At 40.0% G+C, this 15,543-nt stretch overlaps 2 protein-coding genes across 11 annotated transcripts; one reads left to right on the top strand and one right to left on the bottom strand.

Annotated features, from left to right (window-relative positions):
* Positions 1–191: 191 nt before the first annotated feature.
* Positions 192–2,871, bottom strand: LOC103994224 (peroxygenase-like). 2 transcript variants are annotated; one of them, XM_018830340.2, is made up of 6 exons: positions 1,754–2,871; positions 1,249–1,398; positions 1,033–1,118; positions 847–941; positions 650–775; positions 192–535 (listed from the first exon to the last, which is right to left on the bottom strand). In XM_018830340.2, exons 1-6 carry the CDS (start codon positions 1,854–1,856, stop codon positions 505–507), a joined length of 591 nt encoding a protein of 196 aa, XP_018685885.1. In that variant the 5' UTR covers positions 1,857–2,871; the 3' UTR covers positions 192–504. The 2 variants fall into 2 exon arrangements, with proteins under 2 accessions (XP_018685885.1, XP_009412834.1); XM_009414559.3 differs by having other exon boundaries at positions 192–530; positions 1,754–2,855.
* Positions 2,872–3,427: 556 nt separating this feature from the next.
* On the top strand, positions 3,428–8,491 carry LOC103994225 (protein PHOSPHATE STARVATION RESPONSE 1-like). Of its 9 annotated transcripts, none has more exons than XM_065078914.1 (10): positions 3,428–3,617; positions 4,441–4,486; positions 4,563–5,111; positions 5,525–5,714; positions 5,793–5,869; positions 5,953–5,992; positions 6,248–6,305; positions 6,393–6,443; positions 6,533–6,602; positions 7,907–8,491. In XM_065078914.1, exons 3-10 carry the CDS (start codon positions 5,019–5,021, stop codon positions 8,273–8,275), a joined length of 948 nt encoding a protein of 315 aa, XP_064934986.1. In that variant the 5' UTR covers positions 3,428–3,617; positions 4,441–4,486; positions 4,563–5,018; the 3' UTR covers positions 8,276–8,491. The 9 variants fall into 9 exon arrangements, with proteins under 9 accessions (XP_064934986.1, XP_064934984.1, XP_064934983.1 ...); XM_065078912.1 differs by having other exon boundaries at positions 3,725–4,486; XM_065078911.1 differs by having other exon boundaries at positions 3,428–3,880.
* The last annotated feature ends 7,052 nt before the right edge of the window (positions 8,492–15,543 follow it).

Raw genomic sequence — 15,543 nt, 5'->3', positions numbered from 1 at the left:
ACATCAAACAGATAGAACCACAAGATGATAGCACTTCAACTAGTCCTGCTTATCTTTCTTGTTGCATCATACTTTGGACCGTGCCTCTGCACTGACTTCATAGCTTCCGACATCTTTCTTGTCTAAAGGTTAGGAACATGGATGCAATATTAACATGGCTTCCAGCTTCCGAGCGTCACAGATTACACTAATAAACACAATCCAGAGGACTCAGAATATTAACATCGAGAAAAGTCTGGAACGTTCTCAGAGGATGAACAGAGACTCCCAACATTGCAGCATTTAAAATTACAAACACTAGCTCACAACCAGCGTCCAGAAGTTGTAGGAACATTATTACTAAGAAATTATTAACACACTGCTGCTACAGAAGATGAGCCTAATATGTCTTCTCGTATGCCTCTCGCTGGCTGGCGCAGTACTCGAACAAGCTTCCATCGAAGCATCGCCTGATGGCTTCTCTTGGCAGGAAACCCTCCTCGTCTCTGGCAAGCAGGTAGAGGATTAACCATTCCAACTTCGCTGTGATCCTGCACTAAAACACATGATACAACATGAGACATGATGATGTGAATCCTCCAGCTGGAGGTTCCTATCTAAATCACAAGAAAACAGAGTCTTTTTGGAAGATGATTAGAAGATGCCTCACCCCCCAAAGATGTCATAGGTAACTCGTTGGCCTTCTGTCATTCGCCACATTTCAGCAAAAGTAAGCCGGTTGGGATCTGTCCGGGCATATTTACTGAATATATTCTCAAAATTCACGGGGACAAATCTGAAACCAACGACGTCCATTAGCAGTACATAAATATACATATACGGACTTTGTAAAAGAAATTGGAATACCTTCCTTCGGCATCAAAAGTTCCCGAATCACTGCCATGCTTGCATCTATGGATGTTGTGGATGTATATCGGAAAGAAGGGGGACGGAATCCATCCCTGCCAACGGTTGACTTTTATTGTGCATGCAAACCAAATGACATTAAATAGTAGACTAATATTATCCGATGAATTTGTCTCATTAGCTTACCGGAAGAGATGGATAGCTCAGGGCTCCATTGATTAGAATTGCCATGATCAATGACAGTATAGGGTTGAAACCGATCGCTCGAGATCCTGTTTTCTTGATGTCAGTCTGAGTGAAAAAAAGAACAGTCTACCAATTTCTTTCTATTAATCCGGCAGATTCAATCTACCACTGACCTGCCATGAAAGACTAGCTAGCATGCTCTTATATGAATCATACCTGCGTAGGTTTCCCAAGGGTACACGATCCCGTTATCATCCAAGTCGAAGAAGGCAACGTGCTGCTGAAGAACACTCAGATGATGATGCTTGTGCTCTTTTGTACCTTCAGGATGATACACGTCCGGAGCAGCTAATCCTCTCGACAGATCTGTAGTTCAAGTTTCACCCAGGCTTCATTGAGAAGTTCTCAAGAACACGTATTTGAGAACATACGCTTACAGTAGAACACGAACACAATGTAGATACTAGATGTAACGTTAGAACTCCATGAACACAAGTTTGATGCTCTCATAGAAGTATACTTGCACGGCTTGGACAAACACTCATGTCAGTGCACCTTCCTTTACCTTTTGCGAGCAATTAGCGGACTTAGCTTGGAAGGACATCATGATTCAACCGAAGCTTCCATTGCCCTCGGCATTAGGGGGCCACTTTAAACCATCGAAACTACTGCAGAAATGATGAGCTCACTCAGACGACAGACATAAAAGAGAAGCACTCACAAGGCTTAGGAAGGTGTTCCTCCAGGTCAGTCCGTATCCTCCTCTCCAGCGTCACCGGCGCCTGCGTCGCCATCGTCAACATCGCGTCCTTCGACTCCGTCATCCTCGCTCACCTCCTCCACCCCGCTCTCACGCTCACACAAAACAGGGCACAATCCCCACAATGCAATGACTCCCGTTAACCGGGAAGTACGGGCTCCTGATATAGAGAGCAGTACGGGCTCCTGATATAGAGAGCAAAAGAGAAGGGTTGAAGAGAGATCAGGCATATGCGCGGACACGAGGAGCGCCCTCCGCCCTCAACGTGGGCGTGTGCATGGCAGCCGTTTCCGAAGGACGCGAAGCGGTGGCGCGCCATTCCTGACAACTGCACGAACCCCGTGCGCCACCTGTCCCCGCCGCCCCTGGCACGGCAAATCGATCGGTCACATATGACGTATCTGATCATGGTGCTGATTGCCACGTGTCGGTTAGGACGGACTCGTGGCTGTGTGACAAACCCGTCTGCTGTCTCTCTGCTTCTCATTTTTCCAAGCGACTCTCCTACAGCACGTACCATGTCACAAACTCCCAGCTCCGGCGGCCGCCGCTTCCACCCTCCGCCCCTGGCTAGCTGCGTCCCGTGGTTACCGGCGAGGGACAATGTCATCGGCTTCAGCACGCATTGCGGCAGGATGCTCGGCCGTCACTTGGCTTGCCTCCGGTCGATATCGAGGAACGTCGGAAGTGTTGGCGCGTCTGGCACGAGGTGCTGGGGATCCCAGTCTACTTTGTTGGGTGGAGTCGAAGGAGGCCAAGCGAATCCTCACCGGGCGACGTCCGCCGCCGGAGCTCCCCTGTCCATTCCCCAACCATGCAGAAATAAAACTTCACCTTCCCAAGACTGGGAGTCGACAGTTTCCTGTCTCGTTAATACGCTCCGGAGATTGATGATAATCACAGAAAATACATTCGTGCCTCGGTTGATCGCTTTCTGCAACCAGTAATTTTCTGCAAACACTTGTGATGGATTTCAACTGCGGTCTGGAACGTATGTTTGCTCATGACGAGAGATAGTGAGAGGATCCTCGTTGGATGTCCGGGGGAAACCCGTGGCGGAAACAAGAATCTCGTGCGACGAGAGCGCAGGCAGAGGCGGTGGGTGGCGCTGCCGGAAATGCACGGGCCCCTTGGATGACCGAGGGCGAGAAAGCCATCCCAATCAACGTGGCCTTCCCAACGAAGCCAACCTAACCAATCGGCGGAGCCGAGAATCGCGTGCGACGCGATCGAAAAGGAAGAGACTGTTATCACAAAAACTCATGAGTTAATTATCCTATTAATTTATTAAAAATAAAAAAAAATCATTAAACATAATTTACGCTTCTGACTCAAATAAAATAAAATAAAATATTATAACTATTAGTATATGCAAAATACAACAAATAAAATAAAGGAAAGAAAAATAAATACTCGAGTTCGCCATTATGTCAGCCTCTCGAGTGATGGTTGGATAAATGAATTCTGGGCCCGTGGGGTCCGCCCGGTGTGACTAAGCTCCCTCTCTGGTTCAGAATTGCGGGTAAACATCACAGGGTATAGAAGTATTATTCTATTAACTAAATCGTTTGAATCAGAATTTGTTTCTTCTTTTATAACCTCGCGGTTGCTGCGCCACCCCATCTCTCTCGCCACCGGAATTCTTTGTCGCTTCCCCTTCTCCGGTGAAATCCTTCGCCTTTACGTTTACGGTGATAACGATCCCCCTCCCTTGGTCAGTTGAGGAGTTTAGATTTCGTCAGGACCCATCAGATTTGGGCAACTGATGCTCTTTTTGTTTAGTCCCATTTGGTTGATTCGTTCGTGACTGGAAAACTCATTTCAAGTTAGTTTTTTATGGAAACTCTAGAAAACATAGCTTTAGAGATTTTTCTCCTTATCCTTTACGTGCACAAGATTGGAATTTAAGAGTAATTGTTTGGTTTTGTTTAGGTGGCATGTAAAGTTCCCTTTTTGATTTCGAGTTTTCCCATTTGGCCCTCTAATCATGGAAAGGAATATTGATATGTATTAGAATTAGATTTCTTGTTATTGACGCTTTCACTTCATCTGGATTGAGGAGACTCTCTTCGCTTTGCGTGCAGCGAGGTAGTATTCGATATGTAAATTCGTTGATTCCTGTTCGTTAATGAAATATAGTGATATTTATATACTCCTTTTGAAGCATGTTGGCTGTGGTGTAAACCATCTTCCATTGGACGAATCTTCGTTTATTGCTAGTAATGTTTTTTGGGTGCAGTGTTGGTTGGTTTATGATTTTGCTATTATGAACTGGTGCAGCATCTTGAGCTATGCTGCACTTGTGCATGTGCACAGTTAAACAGACTTTTAGTATAGCTCCTCTGCAAAAGAAAATTTTTAGTATGTCAAGTTTTGTGGGGATTTGCTCGCATTATCTATCCGTTCTTTTCCATTCATTGTGTTAGGATTGCTTCTACTATGTCTTGTCAACAGCAGTGCTATGCCTAATGTAATGCATGCTTTTGTTATAGTCATTCCTGTTGTTGGATAATTTTCCTATGCTTTTCTTGGAGTCAGAATTGTTAGTTGATTCTGAGATGATAATCTTATAAACATATCACCACACGTACTATATGTTTAGTAGCCTACACCATATACATTCGTCTAATTCTGATACTTCTTGTTAGGGAAGTATTTCATGTTTCCATGAAGATTCCGAAATGAAGGATAAAGGTTTGCAAGCTGTCATTGAAGATATAAGAATTATTTCAGAATGCTGTTCTTATATAAGATAGCAATTTTTCTGCAGACAATTTGTGGATGGAAAGAAACGGTAGTTATGGACTATATCTTCATCATTACCTCTTCTACCAACCACCTCAGTAGAGAACTTCCCTGAGCCTCACAACAGGTCTCAGTTGAGGCCGTTAAAAAACAATCTGCTGTCTCCTCAACATAGATCATTTGTTTCTGATAGTGGGATCGTTGGATCTTTGCATTCATCCTCTTGCAGGCTTTCTTCAGAATATCATGGATCTTCTTTGTCACTTCAAATGAGGCATCCTCCAGTTGCTACACAATCACCAAAAGTTGGTCTCTATGCATTCATCTAAATTTTTATATACAGGAACACTTCAACCTATGATGACTAATTTTTTCGAGAGAGACTACCAAAATAAATTTGTCTCCAGATACACTTCATGATACTCTTGATTATCCAGACAATAATTTTTCTTTGAGCAATCAAATATTAGGAAATTCCACCATGGTCTCTAATGATCCTAGTAAGCAAAAGGAGTGGTGGGCAGATATAATAGATGAAGATTGCAGGGAAACTGCTGTTGAATCTCAGCCAAAGGTATGCGATTTTCTTTTTGTTGGAACCTTCATCAAATCGCAAAAATTTTCAATACTATATTTTCCTTTTTCTTGTGTTTATTAATCTCCATTCATATCAAAGCTGTACAAATTGGATGAATCTTGCTATTTGATAATGGATATTTCTTGGTCATTGTCTACAATTCTTTTGTTTAAAAAAGATGATAGCATTTTGAGCTGCAATATGAAGGATAGTCAAGTCCTAATTTATTGTGCCACTCGACATTTATTAGGCAACCCAAATATGTCAAGTAAATGATTGATGTGGACAACCAACTAGCCTTTGGTGGGTGTTGTAGGGATGATGAAAAATATGTTTATAAAGTCATGTTAAACATAATTATGTTTCATGTCCTTTCTGCTTCTGATTTGATATTTTTAGTTGTTGTATAGGTTGTACACCCAACATCATCCCAATCGTCATCTAGTTTATCAGTGCACCAGCCACCAATCCATCATTCTGTTCCATCCAATTCAGGAGAGATTTGTGCTGTCACTAGTGCAGCCAAGCCACGCATGCGCTGGAATCCTGAGCTCCATGAATGCTTTGTAAATGCTGTCAATCAGCTTGGTGGTAGTGAAAGTGTGTCATTCTTTTCGTTCTTCTTTTGTCCAAAGCATGTTAGATATTGATTGACCGGTAATTGCTTTTTAACTTCAGAAGCCACTCCGAAAGGTGTACTAAAGCTCATGAAAGTTGAAGGCTTGACAATATACCATGTGAAGAGCCACCTGCAGGTTTGTGGTTTTCGTTGTTATATACCTTCAGTTTGTGTGCCATTTCTTTCTTTACTTCTAAGATTTTTCCCTTTCTATTTCAGAAATATAGAACAACTCGGTACAGGCCAGACTCATCAGAGGGTAAATCAGTATTGGATGTGGCATTCACAACATCAAAAACAAAATGTTATACTATTATACATGTTTCTTCTTTAATCATTTGATTTTTATCATTGATAAAGCAAATGAAAACTTGAGTGATCAGCATCTTCTTCATATACAACTACCTGTCAGCAGCATTGAACCTTTTTTAACTTTCGTTACCTTTGATGAGCTTTAGTAGCATCAGCTGTATGAATAACATAGAGAATGCAATGGTTGTTTTGATACAAACAGGGCCATCCAACAAGAAGACTACTTTGAAAGAAGAATTGCCTTCTCTAGACCTCAAGACGTGAGCATTATCTCTCTCGACCTTAAGACATGAGTACTATCTTAAGAGTTAAAGCAGTAATGTTAATTCATTCTCTTTTGACAATAGTGGAACACTATGGTGTCAAGACACTGAACAACTCAAAGTCAGAACTTGGAAGTTACAGCTTTTTGTCTTCTGAGTTATTTTTAATAGGATGTACTCTGTTTGATTTGAATTTTTGATGTTACCTTTCATTTTGATGGCAGAAGTTTTGATCTCACTGAAGCTCTCCGGCTCCAGGTGGTTGTCCAAAAACAGCTTCATGAGCAACTTGAGGTACATTTTCATGGTTGACTTGAATCTAAAAGATTTTTCACTGCAAATTTGAGTTGAGTCGTGGATTCATTTTCTAGAACTCATCTCCTGTAAATCAATGTAGTTTGTGAACATCTTTCTATTGGAATTTATGATTTGTTATGGAGTTGCATTGTCAATGCAATTTTATGAAACAGTTGTATGGATTGTAAACACGAGGTTCATTTTATGAAACATAAGTAAGAGCTTTTCTGAGAAACTAAACGTAATCTTGCTCTTTCCACATTGTGTTTTCTTTCCTATCTCTGGATTAGCTGTATCCAACTACATACAATCCATAGTATCAGCAGGACTGTGCCTTAGGGTTGATCACTTTCTCTTTTCATAAGCTATTTGTAGTTAAGGGTGGCATTTTCTGCCACTTGCAACTTTTGCATTTCGTTCAGCCATCTATCATCCATGTCACCTTGAGAGCAGGATTCTTCTCATTACTGAAGATGCAAAATCTGCAGAAAACTTGTGAAAGTTGTAAACACCATGTGAATCCTCTTGAAGTTATTAAACTTTCACGAAGACTCTTGAACGTTCGTGAACATCCTGTTTACCATATCTGACTAATTCGTCTGTAATGGATATTGATAATCAGGCAAAAAACACTTGACCAACTGTAGATGGATACACATTTTATTTTGTATGATGAATGCAAACCAACTGTATATCGGGATGTTAATATAAATTATCCCATCTCCTCCATGTTAATAATGTGCTTAGCCTCTATATATAATAAGAAACAGAGATCTATCATCACCATGTTACTGTAGAAAACGTATAGGTGATTATGTTAAAACTCCCATTTATGTGATTTCATTTAAACTCTGGTAATATGTGCCAAAGGACTGTCTTATCTTGGAGATATTTTCATCTTAAACAACTAACAGAGCCTTAAACCTCAACCCTTCGTAGTTGGCTGTGAGGATAGCTTTACACCATTTAGGTTTTTTTTTAACACCATTTAGTTAGTTGTGCAACTAAAAGGTACAACTGTGTTTCCTAACATAACTTATATCCTTACATTCACAAAAGGCTCATTAGATCATCATATGTATCCCAAGTTTTGGGGAATGCATCTACAGATCCCTGTGAAACACCACACTTCTCAGAACAAAATAAATTCTGGTGTGCACAGCAGTCACCTTTTCTGATGACAGTAAATCTCAACGATAGTATGTTTGGTTTGTTTTTCTCGGTTGTTAGACATGTGAGAACAGATTTTTTAGGTGAATTCTTACCAACAGAGATAATTTGTTATATGACTTTTACTGCAGATTCAGAGAAATCTGCAGCAGAGAATTGAAGAGCAAGGAAGATTTCTTCAGATGATTCTTGAGAAGCAATGCAAGTCGAACATTGACAAACTCCAGATTACTTCTACTGTGGAAGGACTATCAACCACAACCTCTGATATAATGCATTCAATTGACACGTTTGAACTCCCAAAGAATGATCGACACATTGCTGGAAGTAGCAACGGCAGTGCAGACACAAAAGAGGGCTCATGGCAAGTCGGTATCAGGCATAAGATACCTGAAGCTGAACCTTCAGCCGAGAAAGAAGCAGATTCTGTTGATGGCTCCCATTCTTCAGCCTGCAAGCCTGCAAAAGGCCAGGTTGGGGAGACAAAAACACCACCATGAGTTCGTGACTAATTATTGTAAGATCTTTCATATGGCTTTGTTGAGTATCATTAATCATCAGATGATCATTAACCATTGTACTGTCCTGAATTATGTTAGTATTGTGTTTAGGGTCAGATAACTTAAGTCTAGGGAAGCGAGTATCATCAATCATCACTGTTGTTCATACTCATTGTACTGTCCTGGATCATGCAAGTATAGTATTCTGGAGCACAACTCGGTAGAATCTTGGCAAGCAAAGTTGGAAAAAAAAAAATAAAAAAACGTGCATCGGAAGAGAATCAAACCTAGGTCTAGATGGTGACTGGGTACTGTAACCGTTATTATTAAATATCTTATTTAATAATAATATAATCGTAAGATTCATAATTTATTATCATAAATTTTTTCATTTATTATGGTTTAAATAATTTTAATTTTTCATTCATTATACATGAAACCGTTATTATTAAATTAAATATTTAATATCATTAAAGTTCTTCGTTATGGTCGGAACGTTATAAATTTGAATTAATTCTTGAATGTTATGAGTTGGTGATGATAAATGTTCTTGATGGGAGAACATCTATATATATATGAGGAAGGATTTTGGTCCCTGGGCTCGATTATCTTTTTGAATCAAAAGGATTTCCTACACCATCTAAAGCGAGAGTTCATAGCCGAAAAGTGTCAAAGTTCAAGAAGAAACATCTGTAGAAATTCTTGACAACCATGGCTGAAGGTATGCTATTTTGTTTCCGCGTTAGTTTTATTGTGTTTCCATTATAATGATTTAGAAACACAAGTTGGCTTCAATGATTTCTTACATTTGGTATCAGAGTCTTTTGACCATTGCCTTGATATGAAATAGTTTTCATTTTTATGTCATAAAAATGATTTGATTTTGGTTTCTTCTTGGAAACTTCTTGATATATTTTGTTGAAAATGTTAGGATCAAGAGCACTAAGAGGGGGGATTAGTGCAGCGGAAAACTTTCGACGATTAAAACTGCGTTCGTACGTTGAAATCCGATTCTGATGTAAAAGTCGTTTCGTGCGGATAATAACTTTGAAAGCTTACGAAAACGTATTTGAAGTAAAGTAAGGAAGGTAGTTTGCAATTAAGATAAATAGCACAAAGGAAACGCAAACCAGATTTTAGAGTGGTTCGGTCAAACGTGACCTACATCCACTTTCGGCTTCCTCCTCCGACGATGTCATTAGCGTCTACTAGAGGCCTTCCTTTAATAGGCGAAGGCCAATCACTCTTTTACAGTTTCACTCCTTTTGACGGGCTTAGGAGACAACCCTTATAGAATTTTCGCTCCTCTCTTGAATGATCAAAACTTGGAAGAAAAGAGGGAGGAGAACTTTTAGCTTATACAACACTTTTGAGCTTTAAAATTCACAAAGTAAGATTGGATTTTCGGTGCCCTTTCATGCAGGAAAGGGTGGGGTATATATAGGCCCCAAACTGGTTTGAATTTGGAGCTCAAAAATGTCATCTCCCAGATTTTCGGGGTCTTGGCGGTAGTACCGTCAGACTAGGCGGTACGACCGCCTGACAGAGCTCGGAGACCGAGCTCTGGCGGTGCCACCGCTTGACTAGGGTGGTTCCACCGCCCAGTCTCGCTCGGAGACTGAGCCCAAGTGGTGCCACCGCCTAACCTAGACGATTGCACTGCCTAGCTTTCCTGGGAGATTGAGCTCCTGGGCGATGCCACCACCTACCCAAGCGGTGCCACCACCGGCCAGGAAATTTGGGTCCGAATGAGCTGATCCATTCGGCCCAATTTGGGTCTGTCAAGGGTCCAATTACCCCCAGATTAAGTTAATGGGATCACCTCTCATTCTTAGCTTAATCTACATGCTAACTACGATATTTCTTAAGACATTTACTGCAACTTACTCCGGTGCATCAATCGCTTCTTCCGACGAGCTTCCGACGAACACTCGGCGATGCTCCGACGGACTTCCGGCCAACTCCTGGACTTGCAACGATCCACTTGGCGAGTTCCAATGAGCTTCTTCGGCAAGCTCCTGGACTTCTCAGATTTGTTCTCGCAGAACCTCCGACGACCGTCCGGACTTCCGTCGAACTCTCGAACCCCCAACGTGATCATGGTCTTGACTCCAACGCAACTCCTGCTACATATCTTACTTCCATGGTAATTAATCCTGCACATGTAAAACAAAACTTCGATCGAGACAATTAATCCTAAGCAATTAACCAAGTTGTCCGGTATGTCATTGGTCCCTCGACGCTTCATCCGATTATTCGACGCATCGTCCTCTCTTGCGGCTATTGCCCAATCCGCCAGTTGACTCCGCAACTCCGATATCCTTGGCACAATACCCGCTCTTCTTGGCCCGATGCCCGAGTCCACAGCTCGAAGCCTTCTGTCGATACGTCGACCGATCCACCGGCCCGACGTCCAATCTTCTGACATGTTCCTCCGGCACAACATGATTTTTCCTGCTTTAATTGTCCCATCCTGATCGAAGCATCCCGCGTCACTCAAAACACAGATTAAAACATAAACACATATCAAGTGGTTTCATCATCAAAATACGAGATTCAACAGAAAATCATAAGGAAATATCATTTTCAACATTTTTAGTCGGTAAAATGCTCATATTACGTATGCATATTTAGTCATATAAAATTATGCTTATGAGTCAATTTTTTATGTTTAAAATGTTTAGTGATCCATATAATCTTAATTAGTTAAAAATTAGCCACAACATCCTTAATTAATTAAAATTATATATAAAGTTAAAATAAGGATCACATAAGTAATTAGACATCATATTGTGACTGATTATATTTCATATAATAATTGTTATCCCATAGGATCTTTTATTATATTTAATATAATTAATCAGGATCGAATATCAGATTATTTTCATAATTTACCCATAGGGATTATGAATTGGAATATAATTTAATAGTTTTATCATAAAGACCATTTGAATATATTTGAATTAAGAATTTAGCTCATAGACAATTTTTATGTAATGAGATTTATATTTTTGGCATGTTTCACATTGGTAAAACATGTAATTTAGACTATTAAGCTTCAAATTGTGAGATAAGCATGCTTGATTTTATGCAGTTTCTCAAACTGTTAATTTCTCTGCTATTCGATGTGATATTCCTGAACTTAATAGTGATAACTATAAGATATGGAATGAGAGGGTTCTCCTCCATTTAGGGTGTATGGATATTGATTATGCTATTAGGAAAGACAAACCACTAATAGTCACTAATACCAACACTCCAACTGAGATCACGTTATATGAGCGATGAGAGCGATCCAATCGGCTCAGCATGATGTTTATCAAAATTAAGATGACTGTTGGCATACGTGGTTCTGTTGACCAGCATGAAAATGTCCGAGACTTGCTAAAAGCTATCGATGAACAATTTATCATTTCGGATAATGCATTAGCAAGTGCCCTTATAATGAAATTTTCATCCCTTAGACTCACCAACATAAAGGGTGTGCGTGAGCACATAATGCAAATGCGAGATATTGCAGCTCAACTTAAGAAACTTGAGGTTAATATGTCAGAATCATTCCTGGTGCACTATATTCTGAATACCATTCCACCTCAATATGACTCTTTTAAAATTGCATACAATACTCATAAGGATAAATGGTCAATCAATGAATTAATTGTTAGGATCGGAGCGGCACTAAGAGGGGGGGGGGGGGGGGGGGGGGGGGGTGAATTAGTGCAGCGGTAAAGTGTGATAAACTTTTGACGATTTAAACACTTTCAGAAACTTCGTACGATAAAAGTAGCGTTTTCGTTTGAAACCATTTCGATTGCGTTTTAACTTGAAGAGATAAGTAAGACGGAGACAAAGAAGTAGAGCATTAAAGTGCAAATGGTTTGCAGTAATGTAAATGACAATAAGTAAATGCAAACCAGAGATCACGCCGATTTTATAGTGGTTCGGTCAAATAACCTACATCCACTTGCGAGGCCCCTTTTCGATGAGGCTCCCACCTTCCACTAGCAAATCTCTTGAAATGGAAGGGCAAATACCCCTCTTACAACTTTTTACAAGCGGTTCACTCTCTTACAGATTTTCAGCAAGAAAGAAGGAGGTGAACACTAGCAAATTGAAAACAAGACTAGCAAAGACTTTTCTAAGACCTTTCTCTCAAACAATTGCTGCTCAAAAAGTTGTATTCTCAGCTGAGACTTGAGGGGTATTTATAGGCCTCAAGAGGATTCAAATTTGGGCTCCAAAATTTGAATTCTCTTTGGGTTCCCGATGCTGGCGGTGCCACCGCTTGTCAGTGGCGGTGCCACCGCCTGTCACTATCAGACATTGACAGTGCTGGGCGGTGCCACCGCCCAGTCAAGCGGTGCCACCGCCTAGGCCAATTCAGCTCACTAGTTGGGCTCCAAACTTGGCCTAAACCAGTCCGAACTCGGGCCCAATTGGCCCCTATTTGGGTTATAGGATTAACACCTAATCCTAACCCTAATTAACGTGCTAACTACGAATTTAAAGACATTTTCTAAGCTATTACAAATTCCGTAAGTCAAGACTTCTTCCGGCGAGCTTCCGGCGAACTTTCGACGGTCTTCCGATAAACTCTCGGAAACTATTCTACGGACTCCCGGCAAGCTCCTAGACTTCACGATTTGATCTTGGTGAGTTCCAACGAGCTTCTTTGGCCAGCTCTGATCTTTCTCGGCGAGCTCCGCAAACTTCCAACGAACTTTCCGGCGAGCTTCCGAAAAACCCTTCGGCAAGCTCCCTACTTATTCTTGGCTAGTTCCGGCAGCATTCCCGACGAACCTTCGGACTTCCGTCGAACTCTCGATCTCGCAACAAATCCTTCATGCTTGACTCCGACACTTTGTTTTGCTTTATGTCTTCGTCGTTATCGTAGTTAATCCTGCACACACAAGCAAAAACTCTACTCCGATCTAGACAATTATTACAACGCGAATTGACATTCTGTTGCCCGGCACGTCATTGGTTGGCGCTTCGTCCGATTCTTCAGCGCTTCGTCCTCTCTTGCGGCTTGTTGCCCAATCGGCGGTTGACCTCTGCAACCTTGATATCCTTGGCGCAATTCCGCTCTCCTTGGCCCGATGCCCGACGTCCGAAGCGTTCAGCCATCCAATATCCTGACGTGATCTCTTCCGGCGCAACGTCAATTCCTCCTGCGTTAACTGTCTAATCCTGATCGAATAGACCTGCATCACTCAAAATGCAATTAAACATCTAAATACAATCAATTAGTTTCATCATCAAAATCCGAGATTCAACATTAATGACCATACGTGTTTAAGAAGAAGAGAGGCTAGTGATGGAATTGGGTGAGAGTGCATTGATAGTAACCACTCACAGGAAGAACAAAACTGATAAACATCAAGCCAATCAGAAAGCTCATCAGTATGGAAAAGGTAAAATACCACCCCAAGCTGATATCAAGAAAGAAGCAAGGTATTTCTTTTGTAAAAGAAAGGGACACATAAAGAAGGAATTCACGAAATTTCAACAATGACTTGAAAAGAAAGGTAAACCAACCTCGTTTATGTGTTATGAATCTAATATGGTCAATGTTAATATTAACACCTGGTAGATTGACTCTGGATCAACAATCCATATTGCAAACTCTTTGCAGGGTATGCAAAACCTAAGAAAGCCAGTGGGAAGTGAACAAAGCATCTTATCAGGAAATAAGATGGGCTCACATGTGGAGGCAATTGGAACATGTATTTTAACTTTAAATAGTGGTTTTGTTTTAAAATTGGAAAGGACCTCTTGTGTTCCGAGTTTCTCACGAAACTTAATTTTTGTTTCCAGACTCGTACCATTTGGGTATTCCTTTAATTTTAAAGGTACATCATTTCATTTATTATATAATTCTGATTGTGTTGGGAATGATATTTTGTCTGATAGTCTTTACCATATTTTATTACAAAATAATAATACTCAAAGTTCAATGCATGTTCACGTTGGCATTAAAAGGTGTAATATTAATGAGGACTCCTTTATATTATGGCATCGGAGATTAGGACATATCTCCATAGAGAGAATTAAAAGATTAGTTAAAGATAAGGTATTTAGTACTCTTGATTTTACTAATTTTAAGACTTGTGTGGACTGTGTTAAGGGAAAGCAGACCAATAAATCCAAAAAGGGTTCTAATAAGAGTTCAAACTTGTTAGAGATAATTCATACTGATATATGTTATCCAGACATGGACATACATGGTCAAAAATACTTCATCTCCTTTATAGATGATTACTCACGATATATATATATATATATATATATATATATATATATATATATATATATATATATATATATATATATATATATATATATATATATATATATATATATATATATATATGGTAAAAAATACTTCATCTCCTTTATAGATGATTACTCACGATATATATATATATACTTGCTTCATAACAAAAATGAAGCATTGGATGCCTTCAAAGTCTTTAAGGCTAAAGTTGAGAATAAATGTGGTAAGCAAATTAAAATTGTGAGATCAGATAGGGGTGGAGAATATTATGGTAGATATACTGAAAATGGACAAGCACCTGGTCCTTTTGCTAAGTTTCTTCAAGAACATGGGATAGTTGCCCAATATACTATACCTAGTTCTCCATACCATAATGGTGTTACAGAAAGAAGAAACCGAACATTATTAGACATGGTGCGGAGTATGCTTAGCAACTCCAATCTTCCTAAGTTCTTGTGGACTGAAGCACTAAAGACGATTGTGTACATATTAAACCGAGTTTCAACCAAGGCTGTCCAAAAGACACCATTTGAATTATGAAAAGGTTGAAAACCGAGTTTGCGACATATGCGTATTTGGGGATGTCCGTCTGAAGTCAGGATATATAATTCACAAGAGAAGAAACTAGACCCGAGGACTATTAGTAGGTATTTCATTGCATATGCCGAAAAGTCCAAAGGTTACAGGTTCTATTGTCCATCTCACACAACTAGGATTGTGGAATCAAGAAACGCTAAATTTCTTGATGATGATGTGATTAGTGGGAGCGATCATTTCAGGAACATAGTTTCCTCACATGATCATACAGAATCTCAACCTTTCACATCAAATGATAAATTGGTTATAGTTCACAGTACTCCTCAAGTACAAACTAGTGTTGAACAACCAATCATTGAAATTTCACAAGTTCTTGATAGTATTCTAATAGATCAAGCAGTTTAAGAATTACAACAAGCTCCTGAACAACTAGATGAACCACAAGTTCCTCAAG

This window comes from Musa acuminata, chromosome BXJ1-8 (assembly GCF_036884655.1).
Source record: "Musa acuminata AAA Group cultivar baxijiao chromosome BXJ1-8, Cavendish_Baxijiao_AAA, whole genome shotgun sequence".
NCBI lineage: Eukaryota > Viridiplantae > Streptophyta > Magnoliopsida > Zingiberales > Musaceae > Musa > Musa acuminata.
The sequence above is the reverse complement of the archived record's forward strand: the minus strand, read 5'-3'. Positions and strand labels throughout refer to the sequence as shown.

Excerpts from the sequence above, each read along its gene's own strand:
- LOC103994224 (XM_009414559.3), bottom strand. The coding sequence starts at position 1,856 with ATGACGGAGTCGAAGGACGCGATGTTGACGATGGCGACGCAGGCGCCG. Across the intron at positions 942-1,032 it reads TGAGCTATCCATCTCTTCCG|GGATGGATTCCGTCCCCCTT; the intron begins GTAAGCTAATGA and ends AACCGTTGGCAG. Across the intron at positions 776-846 it reads ACTTTTGATGCCGAAGGAAG|ATTTGTCCCCGTGAATTTTG; the intron begins GTATTCCAATTT and ends CGTTGGTTTCAG.
- LOC103994225 (XM_065078914.1), top strand. The coding sequence starts at position 5,019 with ATGGTCTCTAATGATCCTAGTAAGCAAAAGGAGTGGTGGGCAGATATA. Across the intron at positions 5,112-5,524 it reads CTGTTGAATCTCAGCCAAAG|GTTGTACACCCAACATCATC; the intron begins GTATGCGATTTT and ends GTTGTTGTATAG. Across the intron at positions 5,993-6,247 it reads CAGGCCAGACTCATCAGAGG|GGCCATCCAACAAGAAGACT; the intron begins GTAAATCAGTAT and ends TGATACAAACAG.